At 40.6% G+C, this 23870-nt stretch overlaps 1 protein-coding gene across 1 annotated transcript in view; it reads left to right on the top strand.

The window, feature by feature from the left end:
- Window positions 1-23870, top strand: part of LOC109911646 (target of Nesh-SH3) — a 286431-nt gene that overhangs the window by 77465 nt on the left and 185096 nt on the right. Inside the window, exons 7-8 of the mRNA XM_048603066.1 lie at window positions 21429-21492; window positions 22875-22940. Coding sequence (XP_048459023.1) covers window positions 21429-21492; window positions 22875-22940 — 130 coding nt within the window. The remainder of the gene's footprint in view (window positions 1-21428; window positions 21493-22874; window positions 22941-23870) is intronic.

The raw sequence follows: 23870 nt of genomic DNA, 5'->3' as shown, positions 1-23870 counted from the left end.
CTCAGCACTCTCTGCATAATGAAATTTCATCTGAATTTCCTATCTGATTCTTTGGTGATTATGTGATATTTTCATTTTTCCTGTAAATGAGAACATTCTCTGTTGCCCTGGTTAGATTCTTGTTTTCCAAGTAATATGTGACTTTCTTAGGATATGTGAGTTTCTCAGGAGTGTCCTGGCTCCACAAATCAGCCCACCTGATTGACACCACATCCACAGACATCCAGTCCCTCTACCACTGATGCTAAGTAGCAGCAGTGTGTACAATCTAAAAGATGTCATGCAGAAATTAACCAAAAATCCTTAGACAGCACCTTCCAAACTGATGACCTTTTCCATGTAGAAAGACAAGGGCAACAGATACATGGGGAAACACCTCCACCTGCAAGTTCCCGTCTAAGCCACTCACCATCCTGACGTGGAAATACATCATTATTCCTTCACTATTGCTGGGTCAAAATCTTGGAATTCCCTTCCTAACGGCATTATGGGTCAACATACAGCATGGGGATGGCAGTATTTTAAGAAGGTAGCTCATTAGCACCTTCTCAAGGGCAACTAGGGACTGGCAATAAATGCTGGCCCTGCCAGTGATGCCCACATCCCATGAGTGAATATAAAGAAAGTGTAAATCCTTTCCTTAAGGTTGTATCTGTCAAGAAACACTTAAGCCTAAGGCTTCCAAACCATAGAATGCTCTGTGTGATACTTTGCTGAGTGCAAATTGGCTGTTTGTCCGTCTCAGTAGAAATGGAAAAGTACATTTTTGATTGAGAAGTGCTTTTGAGACATCCCATGGAAGTGATAAGAATAATACTTAATCCTGAACTTTTGGTTTAACTGTTAGGAACAGGAGTTTGAATCCCTCTATGGCAGATAGTGAGATTTTCCAATTCGATGGCCAATGTACTTCAGCATTTTTAAGTTCATTCATGGGAGGTGGGCATCGCTGGAGGGGCCAGCATTTATTACTCATCTCTAATTGTCCTCGAGAAGGTGGTGATATCCTGCCTTCTTGAGCTGCTGCAGTCCATTTGGCATAGGCAAACCCACATTGCCATAAGGAAGGGAAATCCAGGATCTTGACCTCAACTGTATAAAACATTCTGCACTTTTAATCTCGATCCGTCACAAATTGCTGCCAATTTTTTCCATCATTCTCTTCAACTTGAAACCACCCAGTTAGATGAGTTCCACAAAGATACTTCCACAGATACAGTCACATGAAGATAAGTTTAGATGGATATCAGTTGTGAAGATTACAAAGTATACCCCATGGTCAGATGTTTGCTGCTTTTGTGGCCACTGGTCTGCAAACCTTCATGTCCATTAAAATTAATGAGGGAAAATCACACATTGGCAAGTGCACATGGAAAGCCCTGGCACATGATTTAGTCACTGCTCATTCTGAGGACAAATATAGGATCCACAATGGAAACAATGGTTTCCTTGGCTAGAACAACAAGCTGGCGGAACTGGGACATAAATTAAACTTGGCCTGAAAGTAAGGATTACTGGAAGAGAATTGGATGAATGTAATATCTATCTGGAAGAAGAGCTGAGGACACCATGATAGAAACATATAATTGACTAAGAACAGGTGGAAGAAGGTTTGTAGCGTTCAGAAGGGCTGTAGAATGGTTATGAAGGTAGGGAAAGAAAACATTGGGTCATGTTTTTATTTAAATTCATATAATTACGCTGATCAGATGATGATTTATCATTCTTAGAAGTAAAGGGCCTGTTTTATTTTGGGCTATCTGACCTGAGTTCACCAGTGGAATATAATCCCTGTAGAATAAGACTTGCATTTAACACATCTTGAAGACATCAGATAGTTTTGTTGGCCTGCGGCAAGGCTGATATGAGCAACTTGTTGCTACAGAGTTCCCAACAGTGGTATTTTTATGAGTCCACGCTCGAACATTAAAGTTATGGAGTTTTTTTTTATTTTGGATCAACAGCAGAAATGAGCAGTCACATATCAAAAGGAATTGGGCTGCCATGTTACTAGCAAACTAACAGCAAGGGGAATGGTTTTTACTGTTACTTATGGGTGAATGGTATAGCTACGACAAACATTGAACTTAGTTAAATAGATGAATGTAACCGGCAGAATGTGTAGTGGAATATCATATAAACAGCAATGAGAGTAATGACCAGTTATTTTGTTTTGAGGTCTCGGGGAAAGGAACATTAGAACATGTACCCTTAAGAAATTGCTTTGAATTATCTGGTGATACGCAGACCACCCAAGTCATTGGAATGCCCCCTGGCACAAACTTCCTGAAGGCTACCTCCTACTAGGTCCCCTCCACATTCAGGACAACGCGTGGGTACCTGAGGCTGGAGACCCCATCAGAGGGCACTCAATGCTGGATAACCATTGGCCCCACAGGAAGTGATGGGCACTACTGAAGCAGAAAAGGGATTGTGAGGAAACCTCAACAGAGAGACACGCAGAGTTGTCTGCAAAGAAATCAACAATTAAAGATTCCTGAAATTTATCAGGTCATTGAGGTGGAGGGGTATTCCTTCTCCAAGATTTTTATTCCAGATATGGTTGCAGCCTCTGATTACAGAGGCTAACATAAGGACATCAGAACTAGGAGGCAATTCAGCCCTTTGAACCTGCTCCGTCATTTAATACGATCATGACTGATCTCATATCAGCCTCAATTCCCATATTCCTGCCTGCTCCCCAAAACCCTTCAATCCATTATTAATTAAAAACCTGTTTACTCCTGAAATGCATTTTGTGTCCCGGCATCCACCACACTCTGGGGTAGTGAATTCCACAGATTCAAGATCCTTTGAGAAAAGTTGTAACTCCTCATCTGTATTTTAAACCTGTTACCTTTATGCTAAAACTATAACCTTCCATTCTAGATTTCCCAACATAAGAAAATATCCTTTTTACATCTTCTTTGTCAATCCCCTTTAGCACCTTATATATCTCGGTTAAATCTTCTCTCATTGTTCTGAATTCCAGAGAATATAGCCTAAACTGCTCGAACTCTCATCGTAAGCTGAACCCCTCATCTTTGGAATCAACTTGTGAACCTTCTCTGAATTGCCTCTGAATTGCTTGATGGAGAGGGAGAACCCACGGGTTACGGAACAGTTGGAAAGGCAGTCAACGAGCCCGGCATGTTGGCTTCTGCATCGTTTGCAAGTTTGCAGCTTTCATATGGTCCATATGCTTGTTCAGAACTAATGCACCTATTTGAACTTTATATGTTATTGGACCTGACCTCACATCGACCAAGCCTCCTACCCATGCAGAGTTGTTCCCATGGTTCCTACACCAAACTTTGCCCTTGAAGTAAAGTGCCTTGCTTAGTAGAGCCTTGAGTCTGGCATTGGCGATCCTGATGCTGTTTCACTCTGACTCCGCCCCCGCCCCGGTTCGGGAAGATCAGATTTAAACTGGTGCAGAGAGTTCTCCCCATGAACAATTCTGCTGGAGCTATCCCTACAGCATGAGGGGTGGACCTACAATCAAATAGGAACTGGGAGAGTTTGGTATCTAGTGAAGCTGTAGGCTGTTACTTTAAGCCTCCCTTCAAAGTTTGGACGGCTGTTTCTGCCAGACTATTGGATGATGGATGGTATGGAGCTCTAGGCACTGCTCCACCAACGTGGCTAACTCTGCATCCATTTTTGGCCACCAGCTTCTCAGCAGCATTTTCATTTTGGAAACCCCTGGGAGAGTGCAGCTACTGTCTGGCAGGGACCTTTACTTGGGACTTGGTCTTTCCGGGTCCAAAATGATTTCAATTCTGGTTGTAGTGGACCTTCGGATTCCCCTATCACCACCAGCTGTTTCAATTTTGCCAGAACCAGGTTTTTCTGTGTCCAAAGTCTGATATTCTCAGCTGCGGTTGAAAGTGTGTCCAAAAATTTAAAACCATTATGGACTCTTCCAGCGGCGGTACCACCGGTGGTGTATCTGCCAGTGGGAGGCAGCTCAATGCATCCGTATTTGCTACTTGGCCTCTCAGATGCTGTTCTAACTTGTAATTGTGCACACTATTATTAGAGTCTACAGCTGAACTCGACCTGAAGCTAAGGGCGGCACTGTTTGTTCTCTTTAAGTAGACCTAGCAGGGATCTGTGGTCCATTACTATTATAAATTTATGTCCGTAAGGATGTTGGTGGAACATCCTGACTCCAAATATGACCTCCAAACCTTCCTTCTCTAAGTGAGCTTATTTATACGTTGCATTAGCTGAAATCCTGGACACATACGCTATTGGGCATTCCTCTTCATTGGGCCACATATGAGCTAATACGACCCCAAAGCCATACAGGATGCATTGCATGTCAATACCAGACCTCGCTTGTGATCATTGTCTGCCAACACCTTAGAGGATGATAGCTGTTTCTTCACATCCCTGAAGGCTATGGGTAGGCAATGCAATCATTTCCAAGGCTGACCCTTCTTTTAAGAGTAGATGCAAAGGTGCCAGGATCGAGGCCAGGTCATGTATAAACTTTTTATAATAGTGCACCAGCCCAAGGAAAGACCGAAGCTCTGGTACAGATGTGGGAGCTGAGGCACATTTAATTGCCCTCGCTTTATCTTCCAACGGGTATAACCTGGTCTTGTCGACTCTGTAGCCAACGTAGGTCACTTGGGGTGCCTGGAAAGCACATTTTCCCCTTCTAAGATGTATGCCCGGCAGGGAGAAATGTCCAAAGAGTAAGTCTCAGTTCTCTAAGTGCTCCTTATTGGTCTTCCCTGTTATTAGCACATCATCTAGATAAATGACGACCTGGGGTAGACCTTCTGAAATGTTCACATCGTCAGCTGAAAAATTGCACAGGCTGATGATACCCCAAATGGCAGTCTCGTATATTGGTACAAACCCTTATGGGTATTAATTGTAGCATATATCTGGGAATTCTCATCTAACTGCAATTGCAAGCATACATGGCTCATATCCAACTTCGTGAAGGACGTCCCCTCTGCCATCTTTGTGTATGAATCCTCTGTGTGAGAGATTGGCTATTTATCCAGCTGTAAAAAGTGGTTCCCCGTTTGTTTAAAATCTCCACAAAGGTGGACCAACCCATCGGGCTTCACAATTGATGTGATTAGTGCTGCCCATTCTGCAAACCGTACCGGTTGGATTATTCCTTCACTTTCCAACCTTCTGATTTCTGCCTGTACATTTGCCCAGAAGGCATTGGGTGGGCCTTGCAGAATCATTGAATTGCTTCCTGGTCACAATGCAAAGTAACCTTGGCTCCTTTGATAATCCCTAGACTTTCCAGAAAAGCTTCTGGGAATTTTTAATAGTACTTCACTCAGGCAGCCATTTTCTAATCAAAAGATGTTGAGCCTATCAAGGTGAATCTTTCTCATCCAAATCCTTCCCATCAGGCTTGGGCCTCAGCCTTTTATTACAAGCAGTGGTAACTGAACCAGCTGCTTCTCATACAAGATCGGCACTGAATTTGTACCCTTAATCTGTAAAGGTTCCCCGGTATAGGCTCTTAGACTAAATGAGGTCATGCACAAACTTAAGGGTTGGAGTCCAGAACAAATTTTGTTAAAGACTGGTTCTGCGATCACTGAAATGGCCAGTATATCGACCTCAATTAGAACCGGATGACCATTTAACTAGATATTTATTTTGATCAGTTCTGATTTGGATGTTGCTAAGCAATTTAACTCTTCCAAACCAGATGTAGGTGGACTTTCCAGGGTGTACACTCTCCTGGATACTGGCCTATGAGTTCTTTTACTCAGTTTAGGTCAAGTGGAACTCTCTTGTTGTCTCCAGTCTGCAAACAGGCAGCAACTGAAATAGCTTGCTGGCCGGACCCTAAAGAAAATTTTAACTGGTTGGCTAAGGCTTGGCTTTGTTTTGGGGTTTTGCTGTGAGCTGACCTAGAGTCCCTCTGTTCAGGATATGTCTTGAGTGAGGCTATGCATTTGTCTTCACTCAAGTGGTGTTCCCCAAGCTCAATCAGACTGGTGAGGGTGTCCACTTCCATTGGAATACACTGCAACTCATAAGCTCCACTTGCTGCATTCTTCAATGATAAAGCCAGTTATAGTGACTGCTTAAAGCCACTTGGGCTTCAGCTTATAGGTGCTTTTGCATGGTTACATCATTAATCCCACATACCAAATGGGGTCTCAGCATCTTATTACGGGTTAAACCAAAGTCACATGCCTCTGCCAGTCATCTTAACCTAGTCAAAAATCCTGGCACAAATTCCCCTGGTTCTCAAATTGCTGAGTGAAACCGATAGCATCTCAGAATTAGAAGGAGTATTCTTTAACTAAAATCCATCAGCTCTTGAAAGGTTTGAATATCTACTGCCTCAAGGCATGTTAGGCTCATAATAACCGAAAAAGCTGTGGGTCCAGAAGCTGTCAGGAGAATTACTTGTTGCTTTTCATCTGTCGCAATTTTATTTACCCTGAAAAAAATAATGCATTCTTTCCACATATTGGGTCCAGTATTCAACGGCAAGATTGAATGAGTCAAGCTTCCCTAATAATAGCATGATGACAGTAAAGCTTACCCCAATGCAAAGACGACTATTGCAAATGAATTTCTTCAGGAAAATGCTTTTCACTGGTTGCCACTGAAATAACTCCACAGAGGCTGGTATCCTGTGACCAAGTCACCCTTTACTTACACATGGAGAGTCCTTGACACGGATCCAGCTCCCTCAGAGCCAGTTCTCAGAGTGAACAGAACCTCCGACACTCCTATTTATATCTATCAGCCAGAAATCCCTGACTGGGGCTATTAATCTGGTACGATCAGGGAACTCATTTTCTTTGAGGTCTACCTGGTCTACAGCCTCTAATACAACTACATTCCTCCTCAAGTAAGGGGATCAAAATTGTGCGCAGTATCCAGGTGCAGTCTCACTCCTCAGACGACATGTCCATCCTGGGCCTCCTGCAGTGCCACAACGATGCTACCCGAAGGTTGCAGGAACAGCACCTCATATTTCGCTTGGGAACCCTGCAGCCCAATGGTATCAATGTGGACTTCAAAAGCTTCAAAATCAACCCACCCCGACCGCATCCCAAAACCAGCCCAGCTCGTACCCTCCTCCTTAACCTGTCCTTCCTCCCACCTATCCCCTCCTCCCATCTCAAGCCCCACCCCCATCTCCTACCGACCAGCCTCATCCCGCCCCCTTGACCTGTCCGTCCTCCCTGGACTGACCTATCCCCCTCCATGGAATGAGTTGCCAGAGGAAGTGGTGGAAGCTGGTACAATTACAAGATTTAAAAGGCATCTGGATGGGCATATGAATGAGGAGGGTTTAGAGGGATATGGGTCAAATGCCGGTAAATGGGACTAAACATATTTGGGATATCTGGTCAGCATGGACAAGTTGGACTGAAGGGTCTGTTTCCGTGCTGTGTTTCTCTATGGCTCTATAACTCCCACATACACTCACCTTTACTGGCTCCACCCCTGCCTCTTTGACCTGTTTTTCTCCTCTCCACCTATCTTTTCCTTTATCCATCTTCTATCCACCTCCCCCTCTCTCCCTATTTATTTCAGAATCCCCTTCCTCTCCCCCATTTCTGAAGAAGGGTCTAGGCCCGAAACGTCAGTTTTCCTGCTCCTCTGATGCTGCTTGGCCTGCTGTGTTCAACTAGCTCTACACCTTGTTATCTCAGTCTCACTAATGCCTTGTACAGGTACAGTTGTTGTGGCATGAAGCCTCTAGCCCCACCGGTCTTCTGATATTTTGCCAGGAGGCTCTCTCTAATGAGCTGCAGGGCTCCACACTCTGCAGCGGGCAATAGGAATGGGGTCCTTACAAGAGTGAAAGACTAGTAGTGCCAGTACAAAATGGTCTTAGTGGAGTCTTAACTGCCCTAATTGGCAACCCACCTCAGTGGATTAGGCGGCAACACCCAATTCCCAACCAGCTGCTTAGGAATTGCCTGTGGATTACAGGAATGAGCTGGGAGCTGTCCAGGTATTCCCCCCTTATTTTCACAGACCCTTCCACCAACAATCTCATTTTTATGCATCCAAGAAAATTCAGCTCATTGTCTAAATATGATAAATCAAATATTGGTTTAACAATACTTCCAAAATATAGCACATCTGGCAATATTTTGCTCCCTTATTATTGAAGTGCAATATTAACTCCAATTATGGCACAAATGTTTCTATCAAAATAATGGTGAGTTTATAGAACATATTGTAAACAGTTCAGCAGCTACAAGTAAGGGGCACTATAAGTTGCAATGTGAGCTGCGAGGCTGCGTATTGGCTTTGTGAAAACAGAATCTCTGGCTCACGAATGAAAGGCTTTGAGTGGCATGAAATTGCTGTATGATTTTAATAGATATAAACTAAACACAGCACAGAAAACCCAGTTTTGTTCACAGCACTTCAATAATCTTTTTAACAAGTTGTTAAATGTTAATTTATGCTAATCAACTTCTTTGGGACTGAAAATTAACTGTTACAAATCTGTGTCATATTACTTCAGGTTTTAGTTGTAAATGTTAAAGGTATCAAATATGTAATTAATTTTTTTTAGGTTTTTCCTTCTTTTTCTTTTCCTCTCTATTTTAATCCAACCTTTCTTGTCCTCTCTGTTTTCCTCCTTCTGTTCCAGAAGTGACACTGAATTTGCTCACTTTAATTTACAATTTCTTCTCAGTCCTTATACACTTAATGGAAAGGTCCTGGGGAGTGTTACTGAACAAAGAGAGCCTGGAATGCAGGTTCATAGTAGAGTCGCAGGTAGACAGAATAGTGAAGAAGGTGTTTGGTATGTTTGCTTTTATTGGTCAGTGCATTGAGTATACAAGTTGGGAGTTCATGCTGCAGCTGTACAGGACTTTGGTTAGGCTACTTTTGGAATACTGTGTTCAATTTTGGTCTCCCAGCTATTGGAAGGAAGTTGTGATACTTGAAAGGATTCAGAAAAGATTTACAAGGTTATTGCCAGGGTCGGAGGGTTTGAGCTATAGTCAGAGGCTGAATAGGCTGGGGCTATTTGCCCTGGAGCATCAGAGGCTGAGGGGTGACCTTATAGAAGTTTATAAAATCATGAGGGGCATGGATATCATGAATAGCTAAGGTCTTTTGCCCGGGGTGGGCAAGTCCAAAACTAGAGGGCATAAGTTTAATGTGAGAGGGGAATGATTTAAAAGGGACCTGAGGGGCACGTTTTTCATGCCGAGAATGGTGTGTGTATGGAATGAGCTGCCGGAGGACGTCATAGAGTCATAGAGTAATACAGCATGGAAACAGGCCCTTCGGCCCAAACTGGTCCATGCTGACCATGGTGCCCATTCAGCTAGTTCCAATTGCCCACATTTGGTCCATATCCCTCTAAACCCTTCTCACCCGTGTACCTATCCAAATGTTTTTTAAATGTTGCTATTGTACTTGCCTCAACCACTTTCTCTGGCAGCCCATTCCATATACGCATCGCTCTTAATGTGAAGAAGTTGCCCCTCAGGTCCTTCTTAAATATTTCCCCTCTCGCCTTAAACCTATGCCATCTAGTTTTCAATTCCCCATCCCTGGGAAACAGACTATATGCATTCATTCTATCTATGCCCCTCATGATTTTATATACCTCAGTAAGGTCACCCCTCATTCTTCTATGTTCCAAGGAATAAAGCCCTATCCTAGCCAACGTCTCCCTCTAACTCAGGTCTATTAATCCTTGCAACATCCTCATAAATCTTCTTTGTACACTTTCCAGTTTAATTAACTGGTGGAAGCTGGTACAATTACAACATTTAAAAGACATCTGGATGAATAAATGAATAGGAAGGGTTTACAGGGTTTGGGCCAGATGCTGGCAAATGGGACTAGATTTACTTAGGATATCTGGTCGGCATGGTAAAGTTGGACCGAAGGGTCTGTTCCGTGCTGTACAGCTGTATGATTCTATGACTCCATTGTGCTGTAACTTTCATAATCCTTCAAACTGCTTAGCTAAGGAGGTACACTTGTCCTGTGCAGTCATGGTGCAGCCTGGGTTTCCATGCTATCCTGTTAGCAGCTTGTAGCTCCAGAAACTTACCATGCAAAAGCTGTAAAACTCTAAATATACAAGCATAAACCAACTAACAGAAGACACTGTTAGATGACATGCCTTGTGAGATGTTGCATTTGTCTGAAAATGCGTCTGAACCCAAAATCGTTTAAACCAGAAATAATCAAGTTATCAACTAAACTAAGATGACACTATTAGTAGTTGGCACTATTAGGTCACTCACCTATTTTTAAAAATTGTTGACTCGAGATTTAATTACAGAAATCTCTTTCTTCAGCGCTTATGCTTTTATGAGAAGCTATCGTTCCTGTTCAGCAAACATATCATAGCAATAATGTATGTCCCAATAAACTGGGACAAATAAATGATAATAAGAACAGGACTGAATCACATTTCAATCATATTTATATTTCATGTTTACAATTAACATTTTTTAAAAAATCAAATGCCTTGCTGGTTATCTGGTCATCTCGCTGACATAATGACTAAGCTTGGAATTAAGTTCAAATGAGTCCAATTTGGAGTCTATCTAAAAAAAAATCTGAATGTCAGTCCAATTTGGACTATTCAAACTTGGATTCACTATGTGCTTGTGCTGTGTAACAGTTTGCTGTTTTTGTGATCTGTTCAGCACATGTGGTGCCATTCATAGGTCTTGTAGAATCTGCTGCCAGTAATGGAAAGGATTGACTACCAAATAGGTTGTTTTTTCATCCACACCTTATTCCTCCATTCAGTTAACTAATTAACCCAATTTCCACAAAGGGCAGCTAAGTTACTGTAAGTTCTAATCAATTTCCATGTGTTTTTCCTGACAATTATCCTAGAATCCATTTCCATAATGGTCCAAACTCAGTGATGTGAATAAAATTATATTGTTGAAGTACTTTGCTGGCCTTCTTCAAGAATACTTGTTTCTGACAAATTTATCTCCCTTCTAATGTATATGAAGAAAGTTATCTCTATCAATTTATTTCTACAGTTTTATCACTTTCAGAGACCATTTATCTATCTGATTGAAAATATGAATTGAACTAAGGTGGGAGCAGTTTTATGTGGAACATGTTCTCAATCTGAGTGTCTTTTTCTCTTGGCTAGCTGGCTAAGCCAGGTGAGCCTGCTGAGTTGGCTTCTTTATTGCTCATAGACCTTAGATTTCCATGTTATTTTAGCAAATCAGTCCCTGTTCATAAATATGAAAAAATAGTGCTGGAGAAACTCGACAGATCTGGCAGCAGCAATGGAGAAAGAAACAGAGTTAACATTTCAAGTCTAGTATGACTGCTCATTTCTGGGACATTAAGTCTGTTTCTCCCTCCATAGATACTGCAGATGTGATAAGTTTATTCTGTGATTTTCTGTTTTTACTTCAGATTTCCAGCACCCACAGAATTCTGCTTTTATTTCAGTCCCTGTTCTGTTTGGTACTGGACCAATGGCTTCTTGGATGCATTCAGTATTAAAGCTTTGATGTGTTTCCAAATCTCTCTTGCAGTGAAATCAGCAGTAAGATCTGTAAGGCTTCTTGATATCTATTTCTGCAGATTGAAGACTTCAAAATTTATTTGATAGTTTGTCTCTCATCCATTCTCAGGCTCAGGCTTGAAATGGAAGCTCAGCTTTTAGTGAATGAGTTGATGGCCTATATGACAGTGAGTTTTTGGCATGACTCTACTATGCTGTATGTTGTTTGGGTCACAGTGGTGCACCAAACTGTAGTCCATCAAGTGAGGACACATCCAAGTAGTTGTGAAGCGATCTTTTTATTGGAAGAAGTTGTTGGTTGCAGACAGCTGCTTTTCTGCAGAGATCCAAGAATAGACAGCCTACCATCAAGCATGCAGCAAACATAAACTGAGGAACATGGAAAATGACTGATCTCAAATGTGTGCTGATACTGGCAACAAAAGAATCTTCTCAGAAACACTAATCTGTCTATGGACCCGCATTATCTATCTAAATTCCCCCAAGGTATGCAAATGGAAAGACATTACATACCGCCAAGAAGACAGATTTTGATTTTATTGTCATGTGTACCGAAATACAGTGAAAAGCTTGATATGCAGATCACAGCAAGCAAAGGATCAAAAAGACTTCGAGGCATACAGGTTACATTGCAAGTTACATTATTTGAGGCTAGAGTGCATTCAACAGTCTGATAATGGCTGAAAAGAAACTGTTCCTAAACCTGCTTGTGCATGTGTTCAGAGCTTCTGTATCTTCTGCCTGATGGAAGAGGTTGTAGGAGGTCATTACCGGGTGCAATGGGTCTTTAATGATGTTGGCCGCCTTTCCGCGGCAGCGGGCTGTGTAAGTGGAGTCCATGGATGGAATGTTGGTTTCTGCGATGGTCTGGGCTGTGCACACCATCTTCTATAGTTTCTTACGGTCCTGGGGAGAGCAGTTGCCATACCAGGGGTTGTTATGCACCCAGACAGTATGCTTTCAACGGTGCATCTGGGCAGAGCACGTTAGAACACTGTTCAAAATCAAGGGCACAGTATATACTGCCATCAACCACATCAAATGACAGCCTAAGAGAAACTGGATGGGAGCCTAGTTCTGAAGCAGACTGTAACCACCATCAACCAAATCAAGTGCAACATAGCTCCAGATTTGATGAAATTCCACCCAAAACTGTGATGCATGATGGTCTTGCTCTACATACAAGCTGTGTGTGTTTTTCATGGTCTGTTGAAAGGCAGGATTCTACAGGATCTTTGTGAAGTTGTTATCATCACTTTGTACAAAATTAAGGGGGTAAAGTCAGATGCTCCATCATCATCCTTTCTATTGCTGGGGAGATCCTGGATAAAATACGTTGAGCAGGCTGATACCTATCACTGTGAAACAAAACCTCCCAGAGAGCTGGTGTGACTTCAGAGCAAACAGAAGCACTGCAGACATGCTACTTATATTCAAATAAATATTGAAAAAGTGTTGCAAGCAAAACAGGGACCTATATATCTCCTTTATAGACTTTATCAAATGTATTTGAAACTGTGAACAGAGATGGACTTAGGAAAATCCTTGAAAAACTTACATTTCCACCCAGGTTCCTGGTCATGGTTAAGCAGTTCCATGAAAATCAGTATGGACAGGTCAAGCACAACAGCAACCTCTCAACTCCCTTCCAAATCCCTAGTGGGTAAGGCAGGGATATGTACTGGTCCCAACTTTATTCAACATTTTCTTCAGCCTGGGGCTGCAGCAGGCAACAGAAGACTTTGAAGATGGAATTTACAGACTTTTCTGGACTGAAGGAGGCCCTTTCAACCTCAGGCTCATAGGGAAAAAAAAAAGAAAAACGCATCCAAGAATTTATTTTAACCGATGACTGCACATTCCTGGCCCACAACCAGTCAGACTTGCAACATATAATTACGCATTTTTCTGAGAAGGCACTGTTCTTGAATTAAAAACTAGCTTAACAAAAGCTGAAGTCCTCCATCAGCCCAAACCTCAAACATGTCATTGAGGGAACTAAGCTGATTGTCGTCAAGCAATTTATCTATTGACAGTGTGTCATTTTGTTTGTTGCTGCCATAGACAAGGAAGTGGACAATATGCTTTCAAAAGCAAACAGCACATTCTTCAGTCTTACAAATGAATGTGAAGCAACCACAGCCTCAGTGCATAGACCAAATGTGAAGTGTGCAAAGTTGTAGTCCTCACTACCGTTTGTACGGTCTTGAGTCATGAGTCCTGTACCACCATCATGTGCACCTTCCTGAACACTTACACCAGCAATGCCTTTGCAGCCTCTTCAAGCTCTGTTGGTAGGACTGCATAATAAACATTGAAGTCATGGAAACAACTGACATCATCAGCGTTGAGGCTATCATCCTGCAAATTGAATGTGTCACATTGCACAGATGGACGAGCTATGCCTGCTCAATGTGATGTTCTAAAGAGAACTGACGACTGATAAACAGAAATGGGCGACCACAGACAAATGTTTCAAGGGCTCCCTGAAGAAGTCCCTTTCTGTGTGCCACACTGATGATAACCAGTAAGACATGCAGATGATGGATTGGATGGCTGAAGATTGTACATTGAGAATGCTACAGACACCTTTGAGACTGAGTGAAGAGCCAATATGAAAGATAAGATGAGAAGAATAATCCAATTGTCCCAGCAATGACTACACCTTCACTGGCACCTGGCCCTGCAGACTGAGAATCTGCTGGTCACAGAGAAGCCTGCCCAGCCACTGCTAGGCCTGCAGCCAATGACTGCAACATTACTAACATCTTTGCCTGTGAACAAATGTCAAGAGAAAGAGTGAAAGATTGAGAAACCACCAGAGAAAGTGGATCAAAATGAGAATGCAAGAGAGGAAGAAAGGAAGAAAGAATAGGTTGCAACAGTGGGGTTAGGGGGAGGGATGACTCTGATTTCTTCCCAACTTCCTGTGCAATGAATAAGTGGGTTTGGGGATAAAGTGAATGGAGAGTTATGGATTGATGAAAGGACAGCATTATGAATGCAGCTGATCTTATTGTCGGACTAATCAGATCCCAAAACGCACCTTTATATGTTCCAAAAAAACACTAATATCTCCTGTACATTATCCTAAAGCACCCACTGTTCAGTACTGACAGAAGAGCAAAAAATAATTTAATAACACCATAACAGACTAAAGGTAAGTGTGATTTTAACTTCTAAGCGGGAAACACTGATAGCTTTTTCCTGAAGCGATTATATTAATTCTTCAAGTCCTCTTCACTGTTTTATCCCAACACTTTGGTCTGGAACTTTCAATTTCTCCTTATTCTAAGGTAGTCTATTTCACTATATTCTCACCTTCTCAAGAACACTGTTCTATACATGCGTATCCATGTAAGAACCTCACAAAACAGTCCAAAACAAAGTAAACCTGAAACGAAAGTTTCTCCCTCCAGTCAATGGATGTTTCCCCTAGCTTAAAAAATCCCCAGAATCCTTGCTTGAGGTACAATTGTCTACCGTGCTAGGTGGCAAACTCCTAACATAAATGAAAAACTATTAAGTTGCTGAAGTAGCACCTCGACTTTTTAAAAATATATCACCTTGGCTATAGAAATACTTGTACGTTAATTATTAACCACCAGCACACAGAAATCCCATGAGTGACTAACAGAAAATTAAAGACCAAAACAAAATAAGTGACATTTAAAAATTATACATGGAAACAAATCAGGCAGTTTATATCACAACAGCAAACCAATTAAATGGAGAAGAAACAAGTGACTGTGTATGTAGGGTAGGGTGAAGGATTATGGAGTGTGATGGGAACAAGGATGTGATAGGAAAGGCATGGTATTGGGAAATTAAAGCAATGGGGGGCACATTGGTAGCTGAGGGAGTATGGTTGTGGAAGGCATGAACAGTCATGGAGAGTTAAATTGGGAAGGAAGCTACTAAGAAACATTCTTTCCATTGAACCCTCACAAAATTTGATCTGAAACTATCAGTGTATCTTTACCCCATCACCTTACACTATGCCCCCTTTTATTGTCACTGGGACAAAAAACAGAGATTGCAGCAGAAGAAGATAAGAAAACAGGGAAAGAATATTGAGGACAGTCAGAAATATAGGAGAAGGTAGAAAAATAAACAATTACTGAGAATGTTGAAGTAAGTTTTTAAAAAGGGTTATATTCTGCATTGATTGTGTAATCTCACCAGAGATTGTCTAATGTAAGCATGGACAGACCTGATGAGGACAAAATCAGAGTCAAGTATAAGTAATTACATTTAACTTTGTTTACTTTAGAATGATGGTAAGCCTGTAATTCTTCAATATTGCTACTGACCTGGCCATGATATATTGTAAATCATCTTGTGTGTATCTATCATGCACACCATCATCAATAAATTTGTTTGTGAACGGACTTCTTAAGAATCTCTAGAAAAGTGGATGACTTTGAGAAAAAGAGGCCTCATGGGAAGAAGGAGTAGACAGACAAAGGATTGTTCAACCCAATGTGGACCATAGGCTTCATCCATGTAAATACTTCCTTGTTTGACCTTGAAGAATATAGAAAGCAAAATAGTGCCAAAATCGAAAACTGGAATAAAACTAGAAAATTATACAAATATTCAGGAGGGCAGCCAATATTAATACAGTGGGATATAGAGCTAACAGCCGCAGTCTTCTTACCCAGAGTTGATGAGCTCAGAGACATGAGGGGTAATTAATTAGGTTGGTTGTGATGTATTCATTTGCTGCCACCTTTCTGCCTTCACTGGGATTAGTTTCTAGGCAGCAAGTTACATTGTTGACTTTCCCATCCCAACACCAACTGAGGCCTTTCGTGGCCATTTAAGGAGCACTTAAGGGCCTCAGGTCTGATGTCACGAGGATTAACCAGCTGCTGATAGGCTATTGACATTGGGCACAATAGCTGCTACTCTGTAGGCACTTTGTCATCTCGGGGGCGGCTCCTCAATCAAAGGTAATGAGTACCTGACTGAGAGGCAGGAATGCCCAAAGGGAGCCAAGACCTGCCCTTGCGTCTGACCCCCTGGGCCTCTCTCTTTGTGACCTCAACCCGAGCATCATTCTCCCAAGATCACTTACTTTTGCCCTGGATCCTTCCTGATCCTGGATCTTTCTGGGTGATCTTCTGATAGCAGCCACAGCCTCCTCTGTGTTGCTGCTGCTGAGTGAGTGCAAGAGCTGCTAGCCTCTATTTGGCTGGTGGCTGAGGGGGTCTGGATAAATGCAATGATACTGGGTAAATGCAATGATACTGGGTAAATGCAATGATTCTACATTATTGAAAGCTGCAGAAAATAGTACCCTGTTCCCTAGTAAAGCTGGAACCTACAAAATGTGCACTTTGACAATTGATCATTTGTACTACTCTGGGAAACTGAAGAGAGACTGGCTAAATAAGGAAACCTGCATTTCCTGAAATTCAAAAACTTATTTTACCATCCCTGGCAAATAACTTTTATTAATTTTATCTGATACTGCTCCCATGTTCTGCCATCTAGTCCTATTCTGTTTTGCTTGCTGTTGACTTATATTTCAGATAACACCTTGCAATATGCAACATTGTCATTTTCCTGCCTATGATCACCAACCTTTGAGAAAGAGTTGTCTGACTCAATTTTGTCTCTGAATGTGTCTAACAGCAGTTGCTGCATTACACTGTCTGAACGATGGCATACCAACTGTTTGCTGTTCTAAAGTGATGATATGTGGTGGCTGGAGAAATATAACTGACTTAGTCTTCATTTCCCAAAACGAAACGTTAGAATTCATCATTCATTTAACTTTTCGTTGTGCTCATTATGTGTAGTTATGTTTCCAGCATAACCTCTGTTTTTCCTTCTTTACAATGCCAGAGCATAGACACTGGGGAATCTCTCAAGGAAATTGAGCTACAGGAAGCAATCCAACACTGCAGTTGTTGTACAATTTTCAGAATAATTTCTTAATTCGTAACATGGACTCTTTTATTCGTTCCTACATTTGAGTTATCTCTGAAATACATTTCACTCCATTTATCATGTTCACTGCACTTAGTTTTGGCTGCATATCAAATATTCCTTCTACTAGTCTAGAAATTAATAGGAAAATGCTTTACAATTACATTCTTTGTGTATATGATTGAAATGTTTGTACCTCAGTGAACTCTTTGAGGCCTCACTTCAACAATTCACTGACAATGAAATTAACCATAGAAGGCAAAAATTTTGAAACTTTATACCTAGGCCTAGATTTAATGCAGCCCTTTGTGGCAGAATGAACAGACCTGATCCTGTGGGAGTGGTTTCTGTGTCAGATTCTCTAGTAGGAAGACATCCCCTGATTAGTTCAGATAGTAGGAGGAGCTAAATGGAAGATTTCCAAATTCCCAATTGCTAATGGTGGGTGGTCAATTCTTATGAAAGAACTTTCTTGATGCATGTGTCCCATTTCTGGTAGTACAGAAGTGGCAGAAAGGATTTACCCCATCTTCAGAGCCCATTATCCTATTGAAGAAGAATTGCAATGCTCACAACTAAACATCACTTGAATTTATTTACTTTTTAAGCTAACACTTAAATGTCAAAGTGACGATTAAAAGCTTTTCAAGGATTACATTTAATAGGTTGAAATAAATGATACCTTTACGTAGCAAAATCATTGAGAATTTCAGCTATAATCATTGATCAAGGTGATGGCACACTGAATTGTGTAGCAATTGTGAAGCAAGAAAACTTCGTATCCAAAATAGCATCCATGATGTGTACCAATGTTGGTCAATATATGCCATATTAGTGAGAACATTAGAGCAGGTGCTGGGAACATTTGCAGGGTTTTTACACAGTTGGCAGATCATGGGATCAGTTAACTTTTACTTAACTATAGCAATGCCTTTCAACTTCAATGCTTCAGGTAATTCTGTGCCTGTTAACCTCACACAGTGATATTGGAAGGGTTCATGAAAAACTTCAAGGTCAGTCACTGATTGACATTCATTTCTGTTGCTGAATTGAATTGGTAAAAGCAATGGGTGGCTTTTACTGCAATGTGGCTAACAAGGAATGGTATGGCATGGACTGAAGGTTTTGGTTTTGCCTTTAAGGGTTCTGTTCACATCACTTGCTTCCAGTTATCATGCTGTACTTTCCATCCCTCTTGGCCTGCAGACTGACAGGGCAAAAGAGTGGAGATGACGCAAGAGTACAATATGTTCAGAGGGAAGTGGAGAAGGATGAGAATTTCAGGATAGCAGTGATCTGAACATTCAGAGCAGCAAGCTTGTTTACTTGACTTCAGTCTGAGCTTGTACTGTAACTCTCAAATGTTGGGTAACTTCTGTTTGTGCTGCAATGGAAGCTGTGACATCAGTCATCAGACACTGACTTGATCACCAATTCCACACTGGAAAGGATACACTCAAAGTTCTGTGCAGATCTGTTGAAAGAAAGAGGGGAAAAAAACACCTACATAGCCATTGAGGGGGTGAACCTTCAACTTGTGAATACAAGACTGAGAATCTACAATCTCATTTCATTAGCAAACCATCAAAAGATTGAAAAGTAAACAACTCATTGATCCAGACTCGTGTCAGAATTGTGCTGCATTTTGTTCCTTCCTGACTCATAATACATATGTTTTGTCTTGTATCTTTGTGTGTTTGCTTGTTGTATACACAGGAATTTTGAGAAAGTTGTAGAAAAGACATTGTATACATATTCTTTTAAGCTACATTAGACAGTTTGGTAAAATTATGCACTTTGGTGATTTAATCAGGTATTCATATTTGTGACAACTCCAAAATAATAGGGCTTGATCTAAAGTTCTAAAATTCAAGATATGGTATCACTTTGTGTGGAACTAAGAAGTAACAAAGGGAAGAAAAACCTTGGCAAGAATTAATTATGGGCCACGAAATGGCAGTGATAATATAAATCAGGAAATTAGAGGTGTGTGTAACAAGGATAATTTAGCAATTATGGGGGACTTCAATCTACATATAGCCAGAAAAAACCTCATTATTACTCATGGTGTGGAAAGTTAATTCTCGGAATTTATGCAGCATGGTTTTCTGGAGCAACGTGATCTGGAACCAACTAGGGAACAGGACACTCTGAATCCAGGTCCTTGGGGCTAGGCAGTTGACATTGTGCGTCTCTCATTTTGGGGATGTAGGCTAGCTTTAAATACTGCAGGCTTATTTGAACTCCTGCACCTCCTCTTGATGTGTACATGCACTCATCAGCTATAGTGGACTGCACACTATAACTATTGCAAATGTGCAAGCAGCATGAAATTCTTTGTGCTGCCTGTGTCACAACCAGTGGGTGTTGGTTAATTAGGATGTCTGTGCCTGTTTCGGGAACTGATTCAGTTTTGTTGCCAGCGTTGCCAATTTTTAGGAATGGTAACACAAAGTTATGAACTTAAATAGCAGAAATATAAAACCAAGACAATAATTAACATGTACAAACAGGATGGTTTATACATTGAAGAGAGACATGTTTCAGCTGATTTCCTAGCCTCTGGCCTAATCCAGGCAGATACCTTTGAGTGGAGAGTTTGAAAGTGGTAGGGGTAGGGAATTGTATGCTAATTGTCATTTTAAGTGACAGACTGGTGAAAAACTATTGCAGCAGCCATATCAAACAGGCTAAGTAAATAAAGTAAAAAGACCCGTAATGTAGAAGAATTAAAAATACAAGGAAAAGAAGCATGTGTAACATCTGACTAGGTAGAAGTCAATATCAGTAAAGTCTTGTTTTCGATTTAACCTTTAAATCACCAGTACTTTCACAAAATGCCCAACGGCTTAGCCGATCCATGACAGAATTCTACCAGCTTGTGGTGGCAGAATGGCAGGCTTTGCAACCAATAAAGTTGCGGGGTCAGATTATCTCCCAGTTGCAATCCAACCACTTGGGCATTTTACCAATGGTCAAACTGGACGTGGAGAGACTGTCCCCTGCTGCCAATTTACATAATGAAAGGCCCAGTTAGAGCTCAGTTGTTGTTTTGCTGATGGCCCGACTGGCCCACTGCCATGTGGGGAGGCTGCCAGATAAATGGAGGGAAGGGACAGTTTAACAAGGAGCTGCAGGCAGGAATGGGTAGCTGTATGACCTCTGAAAAAGGATTTGTAGTCAACACTCAGCCTGGTAAAGTTTTCAAATATTTGTTTACTTGCCTACAAAGTTCTCAAGGACCCCTGTATTCCACAGCAGAGAGTAGCTCTCCTGACTTCTATATTTTTTTAAATTAACCTATTTTTCTAATCAACCTATTCAAAGATATTATTATCATCATCATCATCATCATGATGATGCACCTCTGGAGCAGGTCCGATGTGTTTCTAATCCTATGATTGGGCCAGTGACACCTGGGGACCTTTAATCAAGAGCATCATTGATTGGTCAGTGAGCCCACAGGTGGCCCATTAGGAGGCCTGTAGTAAATTCCTGAGCCAATTGCCCAGGCAGCAAATGCAAGATCTGGATCTATGTTTAGCCAATTACCTCATAAAATTCAACCTTAAGTGTTTATGATTAATATTCTGGTGATGAAAATATAAGTTTTACAATAAGAAACTTGCTGAAGCATTAGAAGTAATTTTGATACTGCTGAAATATATTTTACAGTTGTTTGTTTTGTCACATTTTTAACCTGAATCATTATTTTTCACTTTTTCTCTCCATTTGTATTTTAACCTTAATCTATCTTTTTCACCAGCACTAAGCTTTTTTTTCCTTCATTTCATTCTTTACTTACTTGTTTTCTTCTCTGATTATAAAAATGTTTTATACACCAAATTGAAATTTTCAATTTCCAGCAAAAAGCAATTGGTTTTTTTCAATGTATTACTTTTATAATTTATATATCTTGATTTAAAATTGTTCATAAGTTGAATATTGATGAAGACCACTCATAAGAACATTGTATTTCCTTCAGCTACCAGGTAAAACTAATATTATAGGAATAAAAGGCAAAAAGGGTCCAGCTGCATCCTATCCAGGTAAGCTTTTTTACTGTACTAAAGCTTGTATGAAAAATAATATTTATATTGTAGTTTCTGGTAATAGGGGTGTCTACAATTAGCACAATTAAATGACCCATTTCATCAATTTCACAGAGCTAAATGTTCAACTTGTAAAATCAAATTGAAAGAAACATTGTTCCCCATTGTCTAATGTTTCAGTTAATGGTATAGTTCAGCTTTAAGACATGCTGAGACGTATTTTCTGATTGACATTATTCCAATGAGAACATTTATGCTTTTGGTAACTCTGACATGAGTTGGTTCTTGTTGCCCTCAGATTAAAACAAATCATATTTATTTTCAATTTATGGTGAATCTAGGCAGATGTGGGAGGGAATTGTGATAGTTTATCATTCTTATTTATTCCATCCTGACTTTGTAGCTATTTAGGCAAGAAAATGCCAAATCACTCCAAAACAAATCAGTTAAATGTACTAGCTACAGCTTAAGCATGGTTGTCAGCCTAAAGAATTGTGCCATGAGCTATTTCAAGTGTTTGCAACTTCCGTGTTGATACCTATCTATAATATTATAAATTCCCAAAATAGTCCATTCAGAACATTTGCCTGAAGCATTAGATTAACAACTAATCAACATCAGAGAAAAGCCCTAGCTCTCTCAACCTTTCCTCGTAAGACCTTCCCTCCATTCCAGGCAACATCCTGCTAAATCTCCTCTGCACCTTTTCCAACGCTTCCACATCTTTCCTGTAATGAGGCGACCAGAACTGGACACTATACTCCAGATGTGGCCGAACCATACCTACCAGTAACATAAGTATTAAAGGCGAATTCATCTTTTGGCAACTGCTTGTTTAAATATTGGGTAAGACAGGTTTGGCCTTACCTAGGAGGTCATCCAATACAGAGAAATCTTCTGACACACTGGGCTCCCACATGATTAGTGATGAAATTGAGTGCTGTCAAAAACTCATTGTTTCAGGTAGGTGAGCTGCTTGTTATTAAACAATCTGCTCGAATCAGATATTAATAGGGTGGCTGTAATTTTTGTACCCTTTCACCCCATCTCCCCAGTTTTCAAGACCTAGTTGCTTCCTTATCAGGTATGATATGTGAGAGTCAGATTTCTCATTCAAAACCTTTCCGTGCAGAAAGAAAAAGGCTGAAGAAAACCTGATAAATATATGACCCTCGATGATAGTATTATGGCCTCTGGAATAATTGTTTCCTGAAAACCAGAGAAATCACAGACAGTATTGTCTTTCTGACACAACTTTCTTACATTTTTATATAGGTTCCAAAGTCAAGGACATAAAAGTGAACCAGCAACTGATTTATATAATGACAATGTGTTTGCTGTTGTGATGTATTTCATGGATACTTCCATTATATTTCTAGCACAAAATGGAACAAGTTGGATACGATTCCCCAAAAAGCCGAGTGTTAATACGCAATTGGCCTTAGGTAGGTTACAAATCAAAATTATAAGCTTCTTTATAATCCCCATATATTTGGCATAATGAGCTGTTTGGGGAACCTGTGTAATGTAATCATAAACTGTGTCTGTATCAAAATGTGTTTAAATTATTGTTAATTTTTTCTACCTAGTTATTTAAAAAAATAAAACGTATGTTTAGTGATAGTGGATTGAATGAATCATTTATTTTTTTTGAGGCATTGAAGCATGTGAATATATTACCAAGGGTAATACAAAGAATATTTTGGAATTTGACTTTGTATTGGAGCAACTGAAACTACAAACATACTACTACAGAAACCATGTGACCTGAACTTTTAATTGCATATTATTAAGTTTGTGGTTCAGGTTTATTTGCTAGTTTGTATAAATTTGTGCTGAACATACAGTATGACAACTTTGCTCAAATCACCTGTAAACCTCTTTATTGATGGGGTGACCCAGGCAAATATTGTCTATTCAGTCTTATTTGTGTTTTTGGTTACATAATATCTGTAGAGCTATGATCATGTGCTTGTAGTGGTGAGCCATTTTCGTTTGTTTAATGGGCTGGAGAATATTGTAGTCCCATCAACAGCCCAAGCTTTCCTGCTGGGAGCTTGGATTTAAGAAATTTACGATGAAGAATGCAAATGCAAATGCCCTGTAGAATCATGAATGAATCAGATCTTGTTCTGCATAGATTTGTGTAAATCAGGTTGTGCATCTCAAGGAACCCAATGTCTAGATTGAGAACAGGAAGATGAATATTTACGTTCAGCTTGAGAGTTGGCAACATTATCTAATCCCATTGCATAACTAATGCTGCAATTGAAATGCGGGAGATCAGACTGTAGGATATGTGAGATAGTAGGAATTGCAGATGCTGGAGAATCCGAGACAACAAGGTGCAGAGCTGGATGAACACAGCAGGCCAA

Source organism: Rhincodon typus, chromosome 11, assembly GCF_021869965.1.
Source record: "Rhincodon typus isolate 14 chromosome 11, sRhiTyp1.1, whole genome shotgun sequence".
NCBI classification, from domain to species: Eukaryota; Metazoa; Chordata; class Chondrichthyes; order Orectolobiformes; family Rhincodontidae; genus Rhincodon; species Rhincodon typus.
Note: the sequence above shows the minus strand (reverse complement) of the source record. Positions and strands in the feature narration are given on the sequence as shown.